At 42.8% G+C, this 19680-nt stretch overlaps 3 protein-coding genes across 3 annotated transcripts; 1 reads left to right on the plus strand and 2 right to left on the minus strand.

The window, feature by feature from the left end:
• Positions 1-5: 5 nt before the first annotated feature.
• Positions 6-7887, minus strand: g6pc3 (glucose-6-phosphatase catalytic subunit 3). The gene is made up of 6 exons (XM_061706597.1): positions 7292-7887; positions 4459-4565; positions 4277-4367; positions 2462-2580; positions 2210-2351; positions 6-1162 (listed from the first exon to the last, which is right to left on the minus strand). Exons 1-6 carry the CDS (start codon positions 7507-7509, stop codon positions 823-825), a joined length of 1017 nt encoding a protein of 338 aa, XP_061562581.1. The 5' UTR covers positions 7510-7887; the 3' UTR covers positions 6-822.
• Positions 7711-13665, plus strand: lsm12b (LSM12 homolog b). The gene is made up of 5 exons (XM_061706599.1): positions 7711-7990; positions 9582-9715; positions 11827-11936; positions 12042-12168; positions 12972-13665. Exons 1-5 carry the CDS (start codon positions 7864-7866, stop codon positions 13062-13064), a joined length of 591 nt encoding a protein of 196 aa, XP_061562583.1. The 5' UTR covers positions 7711-7863; the 3' UTR covers positions 13065-13665.
• A 671-nt stretch (positions 13666-14336) lies between these two features.
• tmem101 (transmembrane protein 101) lies at positions 14337-18087 on the minus strand. The gene is given in 5 exon segments (XM_061706598.1): positions 14337-14944; positions 16274-16357; positions 16359-16421; positions 16501-16681; positions 17954-18087. Coding segments are annotated over 5 exon segments (768 nt in total). The 5' UTR covers positions 18085-18087; the 3' UTR covers positions 14337-14635.
• Between the last annotated feature and the right edge of the window lie 1593 nt (positions 18088-19680).

Here is a 19680-nt window from a genome sequence, read left to right on the forward strand (position 1 = left end):
CCTACTGAAACAGCATGTTTAGTCATTTATTGTCTGCAACGTGACTTCTATAGCGCTACATGAGACAGACAAGTGATAAGTTAAATAAAAATAAATACAAAGAACTATCCCACGTAAATACAATTTGGTACTGGAATGACAGCAACGATTAACAGGAAATGCGTGGTGGTAGATGACACTATCAACACTGGGCATCCTCAGCTAATTTACGATTCATTGACTAGCCGTAAACCACAAAAATAATCAGGTTGCAGTAAGGTCAGCTCAAATTAAACTGTTGCCACATTCATATCAAAATGGCAGACCTATGCATTTCACTGCATAGGTTCTTATGATTTTCATGCATCGTGTTATGATGAACTGGTGGCAGGTGGTAGTATTTTGTAAACCCTATAAAGGCAATTATGTAATAAGAAACAAAGCATTAATTCAGGCTTGAGCATTGACAGGATGTGAAGAAATCTAAAAATGTATAAGCAGGTATTCAGATTTTTTTTTTTTTTTTTTTTTTTAGTCCCCCCCAAAAAAAAAAAAATGCAGTACATACAAAGCCTTGGGGATAGTTGGCTTTGGGGAAATTTTTAAGGATGACCCTAAAATGCACTGTAACCTTTACAGCTGAACTTAACTTGACCCTCACCCAAAAGACAAATATCCTTAACTTTTTGTGTACAGTATATTCTTTTATGCCCATGCTGACAATGCAATGCAACATGATCCAAATAAAATTGGTATCTGTGTTCTGGAATACAATAATATTAAACCAAAAGCTAGCATAGAAATCCTTGTTGAGGAAAAAAAAAAAGTAAGTTCTACTAGCGTCTAGTTCCTCTTGGTCTTGCGGATCACGAAGTGGACCAGTCCGGGCACAAGCATCACAATCAGAGGCACCAAGGCGAACTTGACAAAAAACAGCATGTAGTAGAGCACTGGTGGTCGCAGCGGCAGCGGTGCGCGGCACACCCAGCACAGGGCAATGGATGACAGCACCAGGGACAAGGCCTGTGGCCGCCAGGACAGCGGCCAGCCACCGGGCTTGAAGTACTGGCCGAGGCCCAGACCCAGCAAGGCCCCGCAGTCCCGGGCCAGTGAGGTGAACGGGGCCACGTCGGGCCGAACCCACTCGGAGTGACTGCACCACTTCTTTGCCAGCACCAAAGACCTACAAGGTGAAAAAGATTTGATTTCTTATTTTATATTAAATACAGACCTGACATTTTTTACAATATCAGTGTATGTCAATTTTTGCATTGGGCTTTGGGGCCCCACAAGTTCTGCCTAGCAACAATCTATTTTAAATTAAATAATAGACTTGTGATTGATTGCAAAATCAGGATGTCTTTTTCCTCATAAACCTGGTTTGCATATGCCAAATACTTGCATTGGGGCACTTATGATTGTGCCCAAGGAATTCCACCTAGCAACAATATATTTTTGTATTTAATACAGACTTGATTAATTAGAATTACATTTCTTAGGTGTTTGCGGCACAATAGATTGGGCTCTGAGTTTCTGGGGAATTCAGAGCATGTTTCATTATTCATTGTCTGCAATGTATTAATTGGATTGTTTTTTTATTAGGTGATACAATGAAGTACGGCGGCACGGTGGGCGACTGGTTAGAGCGTCACCCTCACAGTTCTGAGGACTCAGGTTCAATCCCCGGCCCCGCCTGTGTGGAGTTTGCATGTTCTCCTCGTGCCTGCGTGGGTTTTCTCCGGGCACTCCGGTTTCCTCTCACATCCCAAAAACATGCATGAATTGGAGACTCTGAATCGCCCGTAGGCGTGACTGTGAGTGCGAATGGTTGTTTGTTTGTATGTGCCCTGCGATTGGCTGGCAACCAGTTCAGGGTGTACCCCGCCTACTGCCCGATGACAGCTGGGATAGGCTCCAGCACGCCCGCGACCCTAGTGAGGAGAAGCGGCTCAGAAAATGGATGGATGGATACAATGAAGTACAGTGGCACATTCATTCAAATTATTCTGCTTGTCACTATTAGTCGCTGTCTCGTATCGATAGATGAAGGTATATTTGTTGTAAATAATTTTCTGAATTTGATCATTTCCTCTGGCACACCTTGATCTCATGATCTCTCATGGAACGGTAATATGCTGCAGCACAGTGATTGTGAATCACTGTACTAAACAGTGTTTTACAGTGAACGATTGTTGTGCAATCTGATAATAAGACACCGAACAGGACTCACCAGGTGAGGTCGACGCCCAGCTGCTGAAGTCCGGCGTTCAGCATCAGCGTGCCGAGCGCCAAGGACACAGTGAGGCCGACGTAGAAGCGGAATGAGCACCTTTCCGGCACCCTGCTGTTCAGGTACATTCCTACCACAAGACCTTAAACAAAAGTCCATATTTGTCACGTCAATTTACACGCACAACAAACAAAAAAATAATACAATTCTGACAGACTTAATGTAAAGCAAACAGCTGCAAGACGCTCAGACCTGCAATGGAACCGGTAACCACCTGGTGAGGGAAGTGGGCCAAGATAAACACTCTGGAAATGCCGACAACAAACAGCAAAGCCCCATAGAGCAGGTAGGGTGCGTAGGTAAATGGTATGCTGAAACACAAAAGAATACAAGTGGAATGGAATACAAGGTACCCTGACATACAAGTTTCCCCACTTATGTTTTTTTTAATTTATTTTTTAATGTTATGAACCGCATTTCAGTTTTATCTACGATCGGAGACCACAGTGGTGAGTTTAATGACCGAGTGCTATTTGCGGTAGTAGTGTTGGTGTGGCTAACAATCCACCTTGAGTACTTAAGCGCGAGGGATGAGTCAAATAGTTTAGATGATGTGAAGGGCCACTGGGAGTTTGGTTGTTTGGTGTCAGTCCACCCGGGATGGTTGAGATCGCTGGTGTTGTGCTGCGAGCCAAGAGAGCTAGCTGTGATTCCGTAAAAACGGAGTAGCGCGCCAAGGAGGAGGGAATTATCGACTAAGACGCTTTAACGAGCTGGAAACCGTGTTACAGTGGAAAGTAACCTGTAAGTTAGGAGGAATATAGGAAAGAGAGTAGCGCAACACGTACACCGTTGTTGCTGTGACTTCGAGCTTGTCCCAACGAACAGTATTTACAACTTATAAAAGCAGTTTATTTCTTTACATTCTTTTTTATTACAACACTGCTGCTACTGCTATTTCTCATAAAACGTGACAAAAGCATGGAACTAATGGAACACTAGTGCCTTGAGATATGAGTTTAACTTGTCCATGATCATGCTCATAACTGAAAACACTCGCATCTCAAATCACATGTTCCCATTGAAATGAATGGAAATGCCAGCCTCCAAAAAAACAAAACAAAATTGGAAAGTGTTTTAATGAGGAAAATAGAACGATAATATTGTACTTTATAAAAAGATACAGCAATAGAAAGAGAATAGAACGTCAACGTGAACAATTTTTGCAAAAATGTTTTGCTTTAAATCAAGTAATACTGTGCTGCTCCAGCTGGTGTGTGTGCCTTGGCCACCTGGGGGCAGTATAATCCATCCAGCCATCCATCCATTTTCTGAGCCGCTTCTCCTCACTAGGGTCGCGGGCGCGCTGGAGCCTATCCCAGCTATCATCGGGCAGGAGGCGGGGTACACCCTGAACTGGTTGCCAGTCGATCGCAGGGCATATACAAACAAACAACCATTTGCACTCACATTCACACCTACGGACAATTTAGAGTTGTCAATTAACCTACCATGCATGTTTTTGGGATGTGGGAGGAAACCGGAGTGCCTGGAGAAAACCCACGCAGCCACGGGGAGAACATGTAAACTCCACACAGGCGGGGCCGGGGATTGAACCCCGGACCTCAGAACTGTGAGGCAGGCGCTCTAACCAGTCGTCCACCGTGCCCAGTATAATACAAACATGGATATAGAGTACATAGAGACAAGTCTGCAGCTCCTCAGTAAGCCATTGTAATATTAGTAATTCTTTGCATAGGATAAATAATATTTGCCGGTGAGTATTGCTATATTGACTGTCCACATGTTTTGCTGCAACATTTGTTTAAATTTCCATTGCTTCAAGGGTTATAACACAGCAACACCAATGCTAAACCGTCCATGTTTACATTAACAGGAAACTTAACTGGGAGTGGCAATATACAGCTGAAGCCTTTTTTTTTTTTTTTTTTTTTAAAGAATTGTTCACTATCGATTCACTACTGATTACAAATTGATTTTATATACGACAAGTAAACTGAGGTCACAGAACGAATAACCATTTTCAATATATGTTGACCGCCTCACCTGTAATTACGGCGGTACAGGAACGACCGCAGGGAGGAGGCCACCACCCACCAGACCGCCGCAGTGACCATGGCGTGTCCCGATGGACTGCCTGATGAGGGAGGGGGACACGTAGTCCAAAAAAAGTTAAGAATAGACTGAAGAGTTGGAGCACAAATGGCCTCATAAAAAGGTCCACTCACCTGGGCCATTTTCACAGGTGGAGGAGTATTGCTGAACCTTGGGCCACTTGTTGGCAAACACGTGGGATTCACCGATCCACCAGAATGGCCTTTCACCAAAAAGCACACTAGAAAATAAATTGGAAAAAAAAAATCTTTTGGGCAACCATTTTAACGTATTGTAATATAATTCTGGGAACCATACATAAGCCTCCTGAAGCCCTCCGCCAACAATCCGCCAAACCACATGGGGGGCCGTATCTGGCACGCCACATCATGTGGCCCGCAAAAGCCAATCAAGTGCGTCGACTTCATGTTTCTTGCTAAAATACGAAAATGTAATAACGTTGAGATACTGCATTCTTTTGTTGCCAATGCCCCTTTTAAAATAAATTGGATAATAGTAAACAATTTTACAGGCTTCTGAGTTCAAAACTAGTTATCTATCAATTTGTTGTATATATGTAATAATAGGAGGAAAGTATAAATTTAGGCGGCACGGTGGCCGACTGGTTAGCGCGTCAGCCTTACAGTTCTGAGGACCTGGGTTCAATCCCCGGCCCCGCCTGTGTGGAGTTTGCATGTTCTCCCCGTGCCTGCGTGGGTTTTCTCCGGGCACTCCGGTTTCCTCCCACATCCCAAAAACATGCATGAATTGGAGACTCTAAATTGCCCATAGGTGTGAATGTGAGTGGGAATGGTTGTTTGTTTGTATGTGCCCTGCGATTGGCTGGCAACCAGTTCAGGGTGTACCCCGCCTCCTGCCCGATGACAGCTGGGATAGGCTCCAGCACGCCCGCGACCCTAGTGAGGAGAAGCGGCTCAAAAAATGGATGGATGGAAGTATAAATTTATATGGCTTCAGACATAAAGGCCCTGCGAGGGAAAACATGACCACAATGTCACACGTGACAAAAATGACTGACACCACTGCCCTAAACACACCCCGTAGTGACAGTCTATCCTCAAAGTCCCTAAAGTGGAAAACAAAATTAAGTTTGACACATTACAAAAAACAATGTTAACATCCCTTGCACATTTGAATCATTACAAAAATCACCAAGTGCGCCGGATACCACCACTATTACAGAAAAATAGTGGATCAGGGGCGACTCATGCCCCCCAAAATCAAGGAAACTGTTTAACGCCATCTCATCACAATTCAGTACTACATAGTTCAGTGTTTGCGCGTTTTCAGCAGTTATCTTGAAACATGTATAATGTAGACACAAATCTCTGAATTCACTTTATATGGTCTTTCAAGTAACTGACAGTTCTTGACTCCTTCCAGGTGGAATGAACCATTTTGCCTTTTTGCAAGGTGGTCACAGTCTTAGTTTGATTATAGCAACCTTATTGAACTTTCACTGCAAAATGTATTCAATCAAATGTCAATTCATATAACTGACATATTTAGAAAATGGAAAAAAAGAAAGGAAAAACCTCTTCAAAACTTTACAACCGCAGAGGCCCTGGTCTGGATACACACTTGATTGGCTGCCAATCAATCGCAGAACAAATATAGACCAACAACCATTCACGTCCAAATCCGAACAATTTACACTTCACTGAAACCAACATGCATGTTTTTAATGCAATGTGGGAAGTCGGAGTAGCTGGAGAAAGCCCACACAAGCAAGGAGAGACCATGCAAACTCCACAAAGGAAGGCTGGATCCAAGATTCGGAACTTCAGCACTATGAGGCAGACGTGCTAACCCCACCAACAACATGCTTCCCTTTTTGATATTGAAATGCCCTCAGATGTGGCTCAGGGTGATACAGTCACTTTATTCCCATAAGTGGTAACAGGATGCACATAACTGGTAACAGAGTCCTCAGCTACATCTCACGCCCAGGCATCCACACAGACTCCCTGACTTGAGCCAACGCTCCAGCTTAAACGGCCCTTTGCTTTTTCGTCTTATAATGATTTTGTTCCTTTACTCTTTCATTTTTTGATTCACATCACAACAGCCAATCACCAGGCCCTTGAAACAGACTTTTTTCAAAATGTCTGTTTAAAAATGCGGTTAAAGTCAACGATCACTTTTTAAATTGTGGCTCTTTAATATGTATGCTTGAGTAGTTGAAAAATATGTAATATATATATATATATATATATATATATATGTATAAAAATCCATCCATCCATCAATTTTCTGAGCCGCTTCTCCTCACTTGGGTCGCGGGCGTGCTGGAGCCCATCCCAGCTATCATCGGGCAGGAGGCGGGGTACAACCCTGCACTGGTTGCCAGCCAATCGCAGGGCACATACAACAACCATTCGCACTCACAGTCACACCTACGGGCAATTTAGAGTCTCCAATTCATGCAAGTTTTTGGGATGTGGGAGGAGACCGGAGTGCCCGGAGAAAACCCACGCAGGCACGGGGAGAACATGCAAACTCCACACAGGCGGGACCGGTGATTGAACCCGGGTCCTCAGAACTGTGAGGCTGACGCTCTAACCAGTAGTCCACCGTGCCGCCATGTATAAAAATATGTATACAAATATATACAGAGGCTACTTTTAAACAAATATATTTCTTATTTTTGGTAACATCTAAAAAATGGGTCGCCACTTGGCAAAAATGCTCGTCCCATTATTTATTACAAAAAAAAAAATACACTAAAGAGCCAACTGTCACCACAGTACGAAAAAAAACAATTTTTATTAACGGCCACGGTTCCGCCCTTTCATGTTTCACCTCGGGCGGTATACAAGCTTGGACCGCATCGACCACCCTCCTTAATAATAATAAAGTACGACTGATAATGTCACTGAATTTGGAGGGTGAAACTGGCGTTTAAACGAGTTATCTAAAATCAAAATAGGAAAAAAATATAGATACCTTTTGAGCATCAAGTTGAGCCACTCTGTCACGGCGGCCACCCACAGCACCGCGATGCCAGTCCGCCGGCAGAAGAAGTATGTGCACGGGAAGACGAACAGGAAGGCCGCCTTGGGGCCGCCGGCGTGGGCTAGGAGCAGCCAGAGTTTCTCCAAGCTTTTCGTCCTGTGCTGGAGACTTTCCGCCATCCATATGCCGTGCGTGTGGATGCACTCCATCACTTGTCCGTGCTGTGTGTGTTTGTCACCGACTAGCCCAATGAATGGAGTGGCTAATAAGAAGGGCGTGCTTCCCCCTCACGTCCACTAGAGTTCGCCCTCGCAGGAGGGAAGAACAGCGTAAAACGTCACACTTTTAATCGTGTACGCGTGTCATTATAACGCCGTCCATTACAAAGAGCTTTTGGCCGACGTGTGGCCGTGTGACGTTATGTTATTTCATGTTTTTGTTTCGCCGTAACGTCGCGTCGGAGGATGCTGGGCGGCGTGGCGACGTGCCAAGCGATACACGCCCCGCCTACGTCATCACGTCGCGCTACGTAAGGCACGCGCTCCGGTTTGCTGGCGGAGAAGATGGCGGCTCCTGGACCGGGGGAGTATTTCAGCGTCGGGAGCCATGTCTCTTGCCTCACCTGCCTGGGCCAGCGTCTGCAAGGGGAGGTGGTTGCGTTCGACTACCAGTCCAAGATGTTGACTCTGAGTATCCTTTTGGTTTGGTAGGCGGGCGGCGCTTGGCCGGCTGGTCGGGCCCCGCTCCGAGGGCCTGTGGGCTCGCCGAAAATCTGTCAAATAGTGCTCCGCGCAGGCGTAATTGGCGCTCGCTGCCCGAAACAACGCCCGTGTGCGTTTTAAAGGCACCAGTCCGAACGCCATCGCACGTGTCTGCGTTCGTAGGCTTCGGGGTGCGTCGCCGGACGCGTCGCTGCGTCCGCTGTGGCCGGCGGACGTGTTTTGGAACTGCTCAATGTGTTGCCAGTGCTCGACACGGATCACTATCTGGCAACGGCTGGCATCATGGCTGTGCGTGCGCTTCCCGGAGCACAAACGGAGGCTAGCAAGCAGGCTAACACGCAACCTGCTCTCTACGTGTCTCTTTCACGAATTCGAACGTGTTCGCGTACATTAACGTGGCGGCTACGTACAAAAGTGAAGCATGTTTGATGTCGTGGGGCTCCCCGCGTGACCCCCAGCTCCCGTCCTCGTCACAATGAGGGGCTGTTAGCTCGGCTAACGTGCCAGCTAAGGATCGGTCAAGCTCGCACTGGCGTTGCCGCTGTACGAGCTCCGTTCAAGTTGTCCACCAGCAGCACGTTTGCGCCTCTTAACCTCAGTCGTCTTCTCAATTGAATGCTGAACGTTAATAGTGGTTAAGAAACGAAGTTTAACATGAGGCCTTCTGTTCGCCGCTAGTTTCATGTTGAGCCATTCTCCAGCCACTTAGGGATGTGATTCTACAAGTGTGTGTGCTGACACGCTACCTTTTATACAGCAGTTCTGTTGTACTAAAAACGTGTAACATTTAGCAGCACATGTCCGTTTTGACTGACTTTTGAGTCTCTAGAGGAAAAGTTCTCCTTTTTCCCAGCCAGTTTGTGTGTCATTGAGAGCATCATGAGGTGTGTATGCAAAGTCACTTGTGTGTAATTGACTCACAATGCTATAGACTAGTCATTCAAGGTCACGGCAATCTTTATGGAATTTTCTTTAAAAAAAAAAAAAAAAAGGAAGAAAGAATAATGGAATGAGCACTTCAAACTTCTCTGAAATCCACCATAACAAATTCACGTAAAAAAAAAAACGCTTGAATAGTTGAATGACCACTTGACTTTCCATTTGCGGTATTTAAGTTGAGTTTTTAGGGCAAGGGATCCCGGTTGGAACTTCACGGTAATTTTGATGCGTTGACTTTGAGAACCCTTCGGAATTTCAGCCCGTACTGGTTTGAATATTTCTAACTGAAACTTGTCAGCCAGTTGGAGAAGGGGTTCCTTGAGTAGTCGACAAAACAAAAAGGTCGAGGAGATATTTTGAGAAATAATCAAGTTGGACTGCTTCACTGTAATATGCATGTATTTTTTTACCAGATTTTTTTAAAGACTCCTTTTTGTCAGCCGCTTCTGCTTTAAAATGTAGTTACGGTCAAATTAAGTTCACCTGAAAGGTTTATACTGCATCTTGGGCCTTGCTCCAGGACACCTGCAAGTAGTGAGGGTTCTAGGTCGTATAATCAAGTAAATTGATTTAAAAGTCTTGTTTGTTCCGTGCCACGCTCCTTGACTTCCCGCCTTCAGAATGTGCTTCCTCCAGCGGCAAGCCCAACCTCAGCGACGTCATCCTGATCAACTTAGCCTACGTTTCCGAAGTGGACATCATCACTGACCGCACTGAGACTCCGCCCCCTCTAGCATCGCTGAATGTCAGCAAGGTCAGTTGTGACCTTTGCCAACACGGCTATGGCGAGCGGACGCTAAAATCGTCGACGGTAGTACGCCTTCAACAGTGTTGGCTGTGCCCATGTTTAATGGTGCCATCTGTCAGTCGATCGCCAACCCCCGCCGAGGTCGAACTGAACAAAAAAAAGTGACGTTTGTCTGTTGAATGCATCATGTGAGGCAGCGGCTCTTTGACCAGCAGCGTGTGCTTCAACTAGAATGAAGCAGTCAATTCATGCAAAGCCAGCTAACAGTGTAACAGACATGATCTAAGACGTTAGAAATAGATGGAGAGGATGGGACCTTTGCCAAGCTTTAGTAATAAAATAAATGACAAAAGTGCAGCGCTTTTGTTAGTTTGCCAAGACGTTTGTGCACTCAGCAGTGTGTACTTCAACAGGAACAAGCCAGCAAATTAATCCAGAGCACTTTAACAATGTAGCAGTTACACATGACGCAAGACAATAGAAATACGTTTACTGGAAGGGACCGTTGTCAAGCTTGAACTAAAATGACAAGGGGCCATATTTTGGTGTGTGCACTGACAAAAATGCGGTAGGATATCATTAATGGCGGGTCTTTTTGTGATGCCGTGAACATTAAAACATAACGGAGACATCAGGAATAAATGTGCGGGACGGTACAATTTGCATTCCATTCAAAAACATGGATGTTAGTGTAATTGAAGACAAAATTTTCCAACGGTGTGAATGAGTGCATGCTTGTTTTGTGCTCTGCAATTGGCTGGCGCCCAGTCGAGGGTGTAACCCACCTCTTGCTCAAAGTGAACTGGGATAGGCTCGAGCCTACCTGTGACCCTAATGAGGCCATAGGTTGATTCCTTTATTGAAATGTATCGGTCAAATAATAAATATAAGGCAATTATTATTCATTTTGATGGGATTTTTCATTATCTTTATATGTGGAAATGTACTCCACATTCTGCATGGGTGTGTATAACCGCAATGATTGACAGGCTCATCAGGATCTTGGACTGTTTTCCTTCCTCATTGGTGTGGGCATAGACAATTGCACACTGATTTTGTAGAGACATCTCCATCTATCAGGAATTATTTTTGCCAGTATTCCAATCCAGCATTACAACAAACAAGTTCTGTTTCTTTTTGCTTTTGTCGGCTCGCTATTTAGATTATAAAAGGGCATGCATGCATGCAGCGTGGCTCAACGCACATGCGCAGGAAAGCGTAATGACGTTAACCCTAAAATGTGGTTTGAATGGTCCGCGTGCAAGTCCAAAGTGGTGTGTAGTTCAGAGACCGACCAGATGAAACTCTTGTACACGCTGTAAAAAATGTATATGTGACAGTTTTGGTCGCAATCTCGAGCCCTGATGTAGCGTTTCGGTCCCCCACAAGGATACGTTACTGATTATTAGTACGTAATGCTGCTGCTGTATCTTCTCTCCAAAGTGGAAGATTTGAAAGAGTCTAAGCATACAAAACTATTTGTATCATTTCATTCCCTCGCCCAGTTGGACTCGATAAGAGAATTACAGAGCCGATCGATAGGCTGTATCAGTAAGGGAATCGCTAAATTTCCATCCCTACTCAGGCAGCTAATATTATTCCATCTTAGTCTCCTTCCTTTTCCACCATTAAATCTTGTTACACTGCTACCAGGCGGCCAAGGAGCACACACCAGGAGTAGCACAACGTCCGTTAAATTAAAGCGTCAAAAACATAAGCTGAAGCTGTAATTCTTTACATTCTATTTACGTTATTCCTCTATTTTTATACAGTACATTACTGTAAAGTGCTATTTTTCTTCTAAAAAGTCACATTACAAAATGGATTAATGGCATTTAATTTCAGTGGGAGGAAATGACTTGAGATACGAGAGTTTTAAGTTACGAGCATTGTCAGGGAGCCAATCAAACTTATAACGTAAGTCAAGGTACAACAGGGGATGCCTGGACATTTAAACATGGGTAAAAGCTAACGTGTGTGGCTAATTTAATTAAAAGTATACACCAAAAGCATCTTCATTTGTCATGATTTTTGCCCCCCCCCCCCTCGTCAAGCTTTGGGTGTTGTGGCTAAGTGAGCATTAAGCCCATGTTTATTGTGCTGTGTGTGTTTTGCAGCTTGCCAATCGAGCAAAGACAGAAAAGGAGGACAAGCTGTCCCAAGCCTATGCAATCAGCGCTGGGGTGTCTGTTGAGGGCCAGCAGCTATTCCAGACTATTCACAAAACGTAAAACTCAGCCGTCGACGTCACTCGTGCACTGTTGAGGGTTTTTTTTTGTGCGTCTTCGTGCGTTTGGTTTGTCAGCTCACGCTGTCGTCTCCATTTGCGCAGCATCAAAGAGTGTAAATGGCAGGAGAAGAACATTATCGTGATGGACGACGTCGTCATCTCACCGCCTTACCAGGTGGACAACTGCAAAGGCAAAGAGGGAAGCGCTTTAAGTCACGTACGCAAAATAGTGAGTACACTTTGATCAGAGGTTATATAATTGATTTATCATTATTTGTGTAGAGACTAACAACCACGCGATCTGAGTGTCATCTTGAATTTTAAGCTTGTGTGACTTTGAAAAGTACGATGTGGTGGTGTGATCCATCATTGCTAACAGCCTCTCAAAATAACCACACTTTCCTTTATTGCCAGTTTCCTCTCTTGGTGGCAATCTGCTTCTTCCTTGAAAATCTAGCCATGTTTTTGTTGTTCAATTAAATATATATATATTCAGTACAGTGTACTCTATGTCAAGCCTCAAAACACATTTTTTCACATTTGTGTTTTTTTTGGGGGGGGGAGCCCACAAACTCTTAGTTACAGTTTATCCTTGCTTATTCAAGAATATCGTTTTTTTCAAATGCACTCAAGATGGCCATCCATTATCTGCAGATATTCGCTATCGGTGGTCTGGCCCGATCCCAGTTTTTCCGTTGCAGGGTGTCTGTAGATGTGCGGCGCTCAATCACTTGGTGTGCAGCGAAGAGTCACCAACTGTAATTTGTTCACATTCGGGCGTGTCACTCTGTGTTGCGGACCTTAGATGATCTGATCACATTTTAGGACTAATTAATGTAGACATCCTTGTAAATTCCAAACGGTTGAGTTGTTTCTCGCAATCATATTTTCTAAATATAATCATGTTCAATAAGTATGTAGAGCTTCAATTTGGTGTACGAGTTTGTAAAAAGCAACTGCGAGGAAATGAGAAGTTGTCGCCATGGTGACATTGGCAATTTTTCTTTGTAATTTATTTTTTTGCTCCTGCAGGTGGAGAAGCATTTTAGAGACGTGGAAAGTCAGAAGTCCATGCAGCGTTCACAAGCACAGCAAACACAGAAGGACTCCACTTTATCTTCTTGAGGCGCCGCTGCGGGGAAGCCGGGCGGCGGCGGAGGAGGAGGATAGGCGGGGGGCCTGGGGCGGGGGCCGGCGCCGCCGTTCCCGCTCCCACTGCCGCCGCCTAACCGAGTCGGCATTCCTTGTTCTAAGCGCGGGCGTCAGCTACGAGGCGGAGCGCTGAGGTTCCTTCCTGGATCATTAAGATGTTAAAAAGAAAAAAAATACCATTTAATGAAAAAGAGGAAAAAAAGAGAGGAAAGATGAAATCTTAAATTAGACTTTATAAAGAATAATTTAATCATGAACCATAAATCCACCATAGTTTCCTTAACTAACTTGACCCTGATCCTCCCTCCCTCCCTCCTTCCCCCCTCCCCTTTCCTTCCCTCTCTTTTCCTTCAGTTCCATTTCAAAAAAGACAAAAACTAACACAGTCAGAAAGGCATGTTAGCTTTATTTTCTGTCATCTTTTTGTTTGTTTATTTTTGTCTTCTTGGTTTATTTCAGCCGTCACCCATGTTCTACTGTCTGTATTTTCTGTATTTTAAAACGAAATGTGACTTGAAACGCCACACTTTAAAGGACATTTTCTAAAATAAACGTAACAAAAATTCTGACTGTACATTTCAGCTGCTTTTTGAAAAGCCAAACATTTTTTCCCGTTTTTTTTTAACCCTTTACGAGACATGAAAATTTTAACTCTGACAGCGCATTGGAACCATTGAGACATTTTTACATGATCTGTTCCACCATGTGGCTTAAATTCTTGTTAACAGTTTAGAGAAGGTCAAATTAAGTTCATCTGTAAAGGTATTGGTCTTCCTTGAGGCTTGCTCCTTTTGGGAAAAAAGTGGCCAAAGAAAAAGCCGAACTCCTGGCTGGAAGGAATCATTTTGGTGTCCGCTGTGCTGAGGTCACCAGTTTTTGGCATCTGTTTTGAACAGCTGCTTAAGACTCCCTTGTTTGTCCTTGATTAAAAACGGGGGGAAATTATGCCTGTAGAATGTTTAATCTACAGGAAAGGTGTTTTTTCTAGCGTTTCAGTATTTATAAAATGCTGAAAAAAAAATTACCTAAATATTAAAAAAATCTTGGAAAATGTTCAAATGTCTTTATTGTGTAGAACAGTCAATTTGAATTAATCAAAATAAAGTAATATCAGTGTCTGGATAGCAACAATTTGAATTGACCTAAATATTAAATTCTAGTCTGCACAGCAATATTTTGAAAAACAATTTTATTTTATAAAGTGAAAAAATGCCTGTAAATACTTTCTAGATGTTCAAGGGTCAATTTGACCTGCGATGTAACAGGCTAATTAAGTTTGGAATTATGGTACCTTTTGAGGTTGGATTCATTTATAACAACTCCACACAAAGTGAATTTGCATAATCTCATTTTAATGACAAAAATAACAATGCAATTGTATAAAAGGACATATTTACATCAAAAGCGTTAAATAATACACTGCTGTTTTCTAGCATCAATTAAGTTGGAGAACTTTCAGACTAATTTAAGCCCAAAGACATTTAACAGTACCAAAAAGTTTCAGGATTGGCGTGTTCACTGTTTTTAGTCCTGTGGGTGATCCTTCAAGCGTCCGTTGCTAGGATGAGGGCGGCGCCGAAGATTCCCACGTTGTGCCCGATGAGCTTCATCTGGTTCCAGAACTCGACCTTGCGCGTGTGGTGCCAGTAGCCCAGGTTGCCGTCGATGAGCAGCACGACCAGCGGCAGGGCCGTGGCGAGGACCTGCGCCGCCGTGCGCACGTAGCGGCCTGACAGGAAGGCCACAGCCAGCGCGCCCAACGCCACCGCCAGCAAGACCAGGACCACCTCGCCGCCTGGCAGGTGGTTCAAGTAGGCCAGACGGTCCTCCTTGCTGTGCTGCAGCGAGTACACCTGTAAACACACACCCACTGCTTGTTTTATTGCTTTAAAGGGCTATCACTGAAAATGTAATGCTTTTTTTTTTTTTTTTTTTAACATTCATATTTTGTTTAGCTTATTGTTGTGAGACATTTGACAATGTTATATCTTTTATTAATTGCAACTGCAATATAATTTCACCATTTAGTTATTTCAAGGCGGCACGGTGGGCGACTGGTTAGAGCGTCAGCCTCACAGTTCTGAGGTGCGGGGTTCAATCCCCGTCCCCGCCTGTGTGGAGTTTGCATGTCCTCCCCGTGCCTGCGTGGGTTTTCTCCGGGCACTCCGGTTTCCTCCCACATCCCAAAAACATGCATTAATTGGAGACTCGAAATTGCCCGTAGGCATGACTGTGAGTGCGAATGGTTGTTTGTTTGTATGTGCCCTGCGATTGGCTGGCAACCAGTTCAGGGTGTACCCCGCCTCCTGCCCGATGACAGCTGGGATAGGCTCCAGCACGCCCGCGACCCTCGTGAGGAGAAGCGGCTTAGAAGATGGATGGATGGATAGTTATTTCAAGTGAGGGACCCACAACTTAAATGTGATTCCTTGGCCAATAAAATGCTAGACAAATGTCAAATATTTTTTACATAATTAAATTATCTGATTTTAACCATTTTAATTTATGTATTTGATATTTATAAAAGAATCCTAAATTGTAAGATAACAATTTGAAATTTTAAAATTGTATATTTTATGCTAACAGCAACAATTTGAATTAATCTACCGGTACACTTTTATTAAAGTATAATTTGATAAAATGGTAAACAAAATAATAATTGCAGGAGTGCAGCAATTTGAATTAACAAATACTTTAGATTAATAAAACGCAAAAAGAATAAGTGTAAACCAACAATTTTAATTATTTTCTATTTATAAAATACATAAATTGTAGAGACCTGCATTTAGATAAAATGTAGGTTAATTTTGTAAAATAAAGCTAAAATTTAATTGTAGGACAAACAACTTGAATTAACTAAATATTACATTTATTTTGTTTTTATAAAAGAACAAATAATTGGCCGGGCGGCATCAATCTGAATTAATACAGTATTTTAATGTAAGATTAAAATAATGCTTAAAAATACTTGGCAAACTGATTTAACCTCAATAATTAACTTGAAATTACGGAATAAATAAAAATAATTAACAACATGAAACTTTTCCCTTTTTTACAGACCAAATACATTATAATTTTGTTCCCCCAAATGTTTAAATGAAGTATGATTCAGGGAGGATTTAAAAATAAATAAATACAAAATAAAACTGAACTGGTGTCCAAATAAGTGTTACTGGTCTTACCACACAGATGAGGTAGACCCCCAGGAAGATTTGACCCGTGGACTGCAGGGACCTGCTGCGTGCTTTCTGCCGGTACACCTCGCCCTGCCCCGCTGGCCAGAACCAGGAAGCCCCCGACGATGGCGAGCGCTCGGGAATACATGCGCACCTGCAGGGGGGATCGGGGGGGCAGGCAGTTTGTCCACTCCATTTTGTCACGTTTAATTGACGCTTGTCGGGACGCTCACCTTGAGCCAGTCGCCGTAGTGCACCTGCTCGCCAACGTACGACACGTACGTGCTGACTGTCAGCTGGACGGCGGCGGCCATTGCGAACCAACGCCTCTTCACCCCGAACGACATGAAGCTGGCGCACAGTACTGCCGCCCCCATGTCCACGTACAGGTACGGCACGTGGATGTCTGGCTTCCTATGGGCGACAATCCAAACAATGTCTTATCACACCATTGATGAGTTTCGTTAATCACTTTACATAAATGGACATAAGTTGTTTGTTTTGTAGACATACAGTTAAATACACAAGGGATGGGCATTTAATTACATTTATTTCTTTCTAAAAATTATAAACTTTTTTAATTGAATTTTACAAAAATCTAAAATAATTCAATAAAATTGAAATGCATATTAAATCTAACTTTTTTTTCCAAACCTCCTTCTTCGGGTCACAATCTATTTGAGACTGACTCAACAGCGCCCCGCCAGCTGGTGCACGCCTTTTTGTATCAATCTCTTCAAAGGCCAAACGAACCGACCAACATTAATAGTCCCCGCCTGCATGGATCACGAAAAAACATAAAAAGTAATTCAGCCCCGGCCCGCAAAAGGTTTATTCTTGCCTATGATGGCACCAAATCACTATTTTTAATATTACAAAGGACTTTGGCCTGCCTCATGGAAGCACCTTCCCACACTTCAACATAGTTTCTTAGCATCTCAATGCCAAAAGATGGCGCAAAAGCACTACTTTTCTATTCGAGACGGATTTGGAGGGCTTTTTATTTTAGGGCGTGTCAGAAAGAGCACAAAAAACAGCAAATAGGTGAATTTTTAGTAAATAACCAAGGATAGGCTAAAACAAAAATAAAAAAATTTCAAATAGGTAAACTGGCGAGTAAGGTCAATTAAACTTTTTTTCCCAAAACTTAAATTATTTCAACTACTGTTAATATGAATTTTATTTTACACAGCTTAAATGTAGGTAATATATATACATTTGTAATGTTCTACTTATTCGGTCCACAGACTCACCAGCGCCCCCGCCCACTCCAGCACTGAATAGCAATATACGTACAGTATACATTATACAAGTTAAGCAGTTTGCACACTGTTCGGCCTGTCGTCACTTTAACGCGACATGCTAACTGGGGAAGGCGAAGGGGTACATAATGATACACAATTTTTACATAATGACAGGGAAAGTCTTCAGGGTGTGTCGGTCTCAAAGATCAAAACACACTTAACAAGTGGACCGCCCTACGAGGAGACCCAGAAAGTATTTGGTGTATTCCACCAGCAAATATACGTAAATCGTCTATAATTCCAATTCAACTCTTTCGACATTCCATCACAATGAACGCTGAAGGGCTTTGGCGTTAGCTTTACAGCTAACTTAAACAAAAAAATGCTACCTTTCAGGGCCTTCACGCCGGTTACGTTTTTATTTTATTTTAATGTTTTTTACCTTTTGGAGTCGGCTCGTTCAGCAAACAGCATTAACATACAGAAGCAGTTCCAAAATCCAAAGCGGGTCAAAATAAAGGCGCCCAACTGGCTGAGAAACCTCAACAGCTGCTTCCTACTCGGCGCCGCCATGATGGCCGAATACGTACGACCGACGACAGCGCCACATCGAACTACAACATGTCAAAGTAAAGGTTCAGGTCTATTTTGACAATGTCAACAATTACAATAAAGTTGTCCTAATATCTTATTTTGAAATTGACATTTCGCGATAGAGAGAGGCAATTTGCTATTGGCTGACAGAACTGAAGGGTGCCGGAAAGGTTCAACGAAGCTGGTTTTCGACGCTGCCACTTACAGGAAAAGTGGAGATTCGCGTCCACGCGTGTGTTTAAACAGCTGTTTTACTTTATTTTGTAAATGACAAAGGTCATTACATTTTTTTTTTTTAAATGACAAAGGTCGTTACATTTTTTTTTTTTAAGATGAAGGCTTTATACCGCTAGGATTGTCTTGCCCACTTTTTTGTGTTATTGGTATCCATCAGAGGTATGGACTCGAGTCACATGACTTGGACTCGAGTCATGAATTTGATGACTTTCGACTCGAGTTGACAATATGTTAAAAGACTCGCAGCTCAACTTGAACAGCAATGACTTGGAAGGATTTGCTACTTTGACCAACTTACTGTCTTACTACAGGAAAATGTGATAAATGTGTCAGCGAAGTTAGGTATACATTCCAAGAACCACTTAACATACACAGAAACAACGAGATTTAACGTAACAATAAGGACGTTAATTACTGCAACAAAAAAATACACATTGCATTATGGGAATCGTGTGGCTTGACGTCACATATGCTTATTTTCGTTAGCATTAGCACCTAGCTTTGTGAGCGATCATGCAATAGTTACACGGCAGGCCGTCCGTATGCTGTCTGAACTTCCTGTACATTACAGTCTGTATTAGTCATTAGAGTACTGTGGTAGTTGTACATCTCAAGAATCAGTCTTGTACTGTATTTCTTCTTTTATTCACTTTATTTACCAAACGATCAGCACACAGATAGCATCTATTCGACATGGAACTACATTCTTCTTTGTGTCCTTTTCTTCGCCTCTTTTTGACGCAATATTTTTTTACATATTGTGCCCCCTAGTGTTTCGACTGAGATACAACAGTTGGATCAAATTGTACCTTTATAACATGACAAACTTGCGTTTCTTTTTTTTAAATTAATGCCTTATGTTTTTGATACTCACAAGAAATGCCAAGTTTAAACTGAATTCTAGTTTATATTTGTGTTCGGAATTGCCTCACTAGAAATGTTTGTAGATGAGAAAATGCAATTTACTACTATATGTACAATGTGAATTTCAAGAAAAATTCTGATTATCGAAAAGAGGAAAATTGGTTGTTCATTAACCCTAAGTGAAATGTCTCAATTTCTCTTGTGTATTCATAATTGTTCTTTGACCAAGCAAAAATATATTTTATCCTAATACTTGATTATTCCGTGACAATTGTCAGTAGAATAATCGATTACTAATTGCAGCACTACTGGATGCAAATTCTTATTTGTGACAGGTCTGCTTAATGTCACTTCAAAATTAAAGTGAGGAAAAAGTAAGTCATCGCACAGCATTTTCATAGAATAACTGAAAACCTACTATCAATCGGTTTTGAAGGCGCAATAAACTAAGACACCCCTGACGATTGGCTTTGA

Source organism: Phycodurus eques, chromosome 19, assembly GCF_024500275.1.
Source record: "Phycodurus eques isolate BA_2022a chromosome 19, UOR_Pequ_1.1, whole genome shotgun sequence".
NCBI classification, from domain to species: domain Eukaryota; kingdom Metazoa; phylum Chordata; class Actinopteri; order Syngnathiformes; family Syngnathidae; genus Phycodurus; species Phycodurus eques.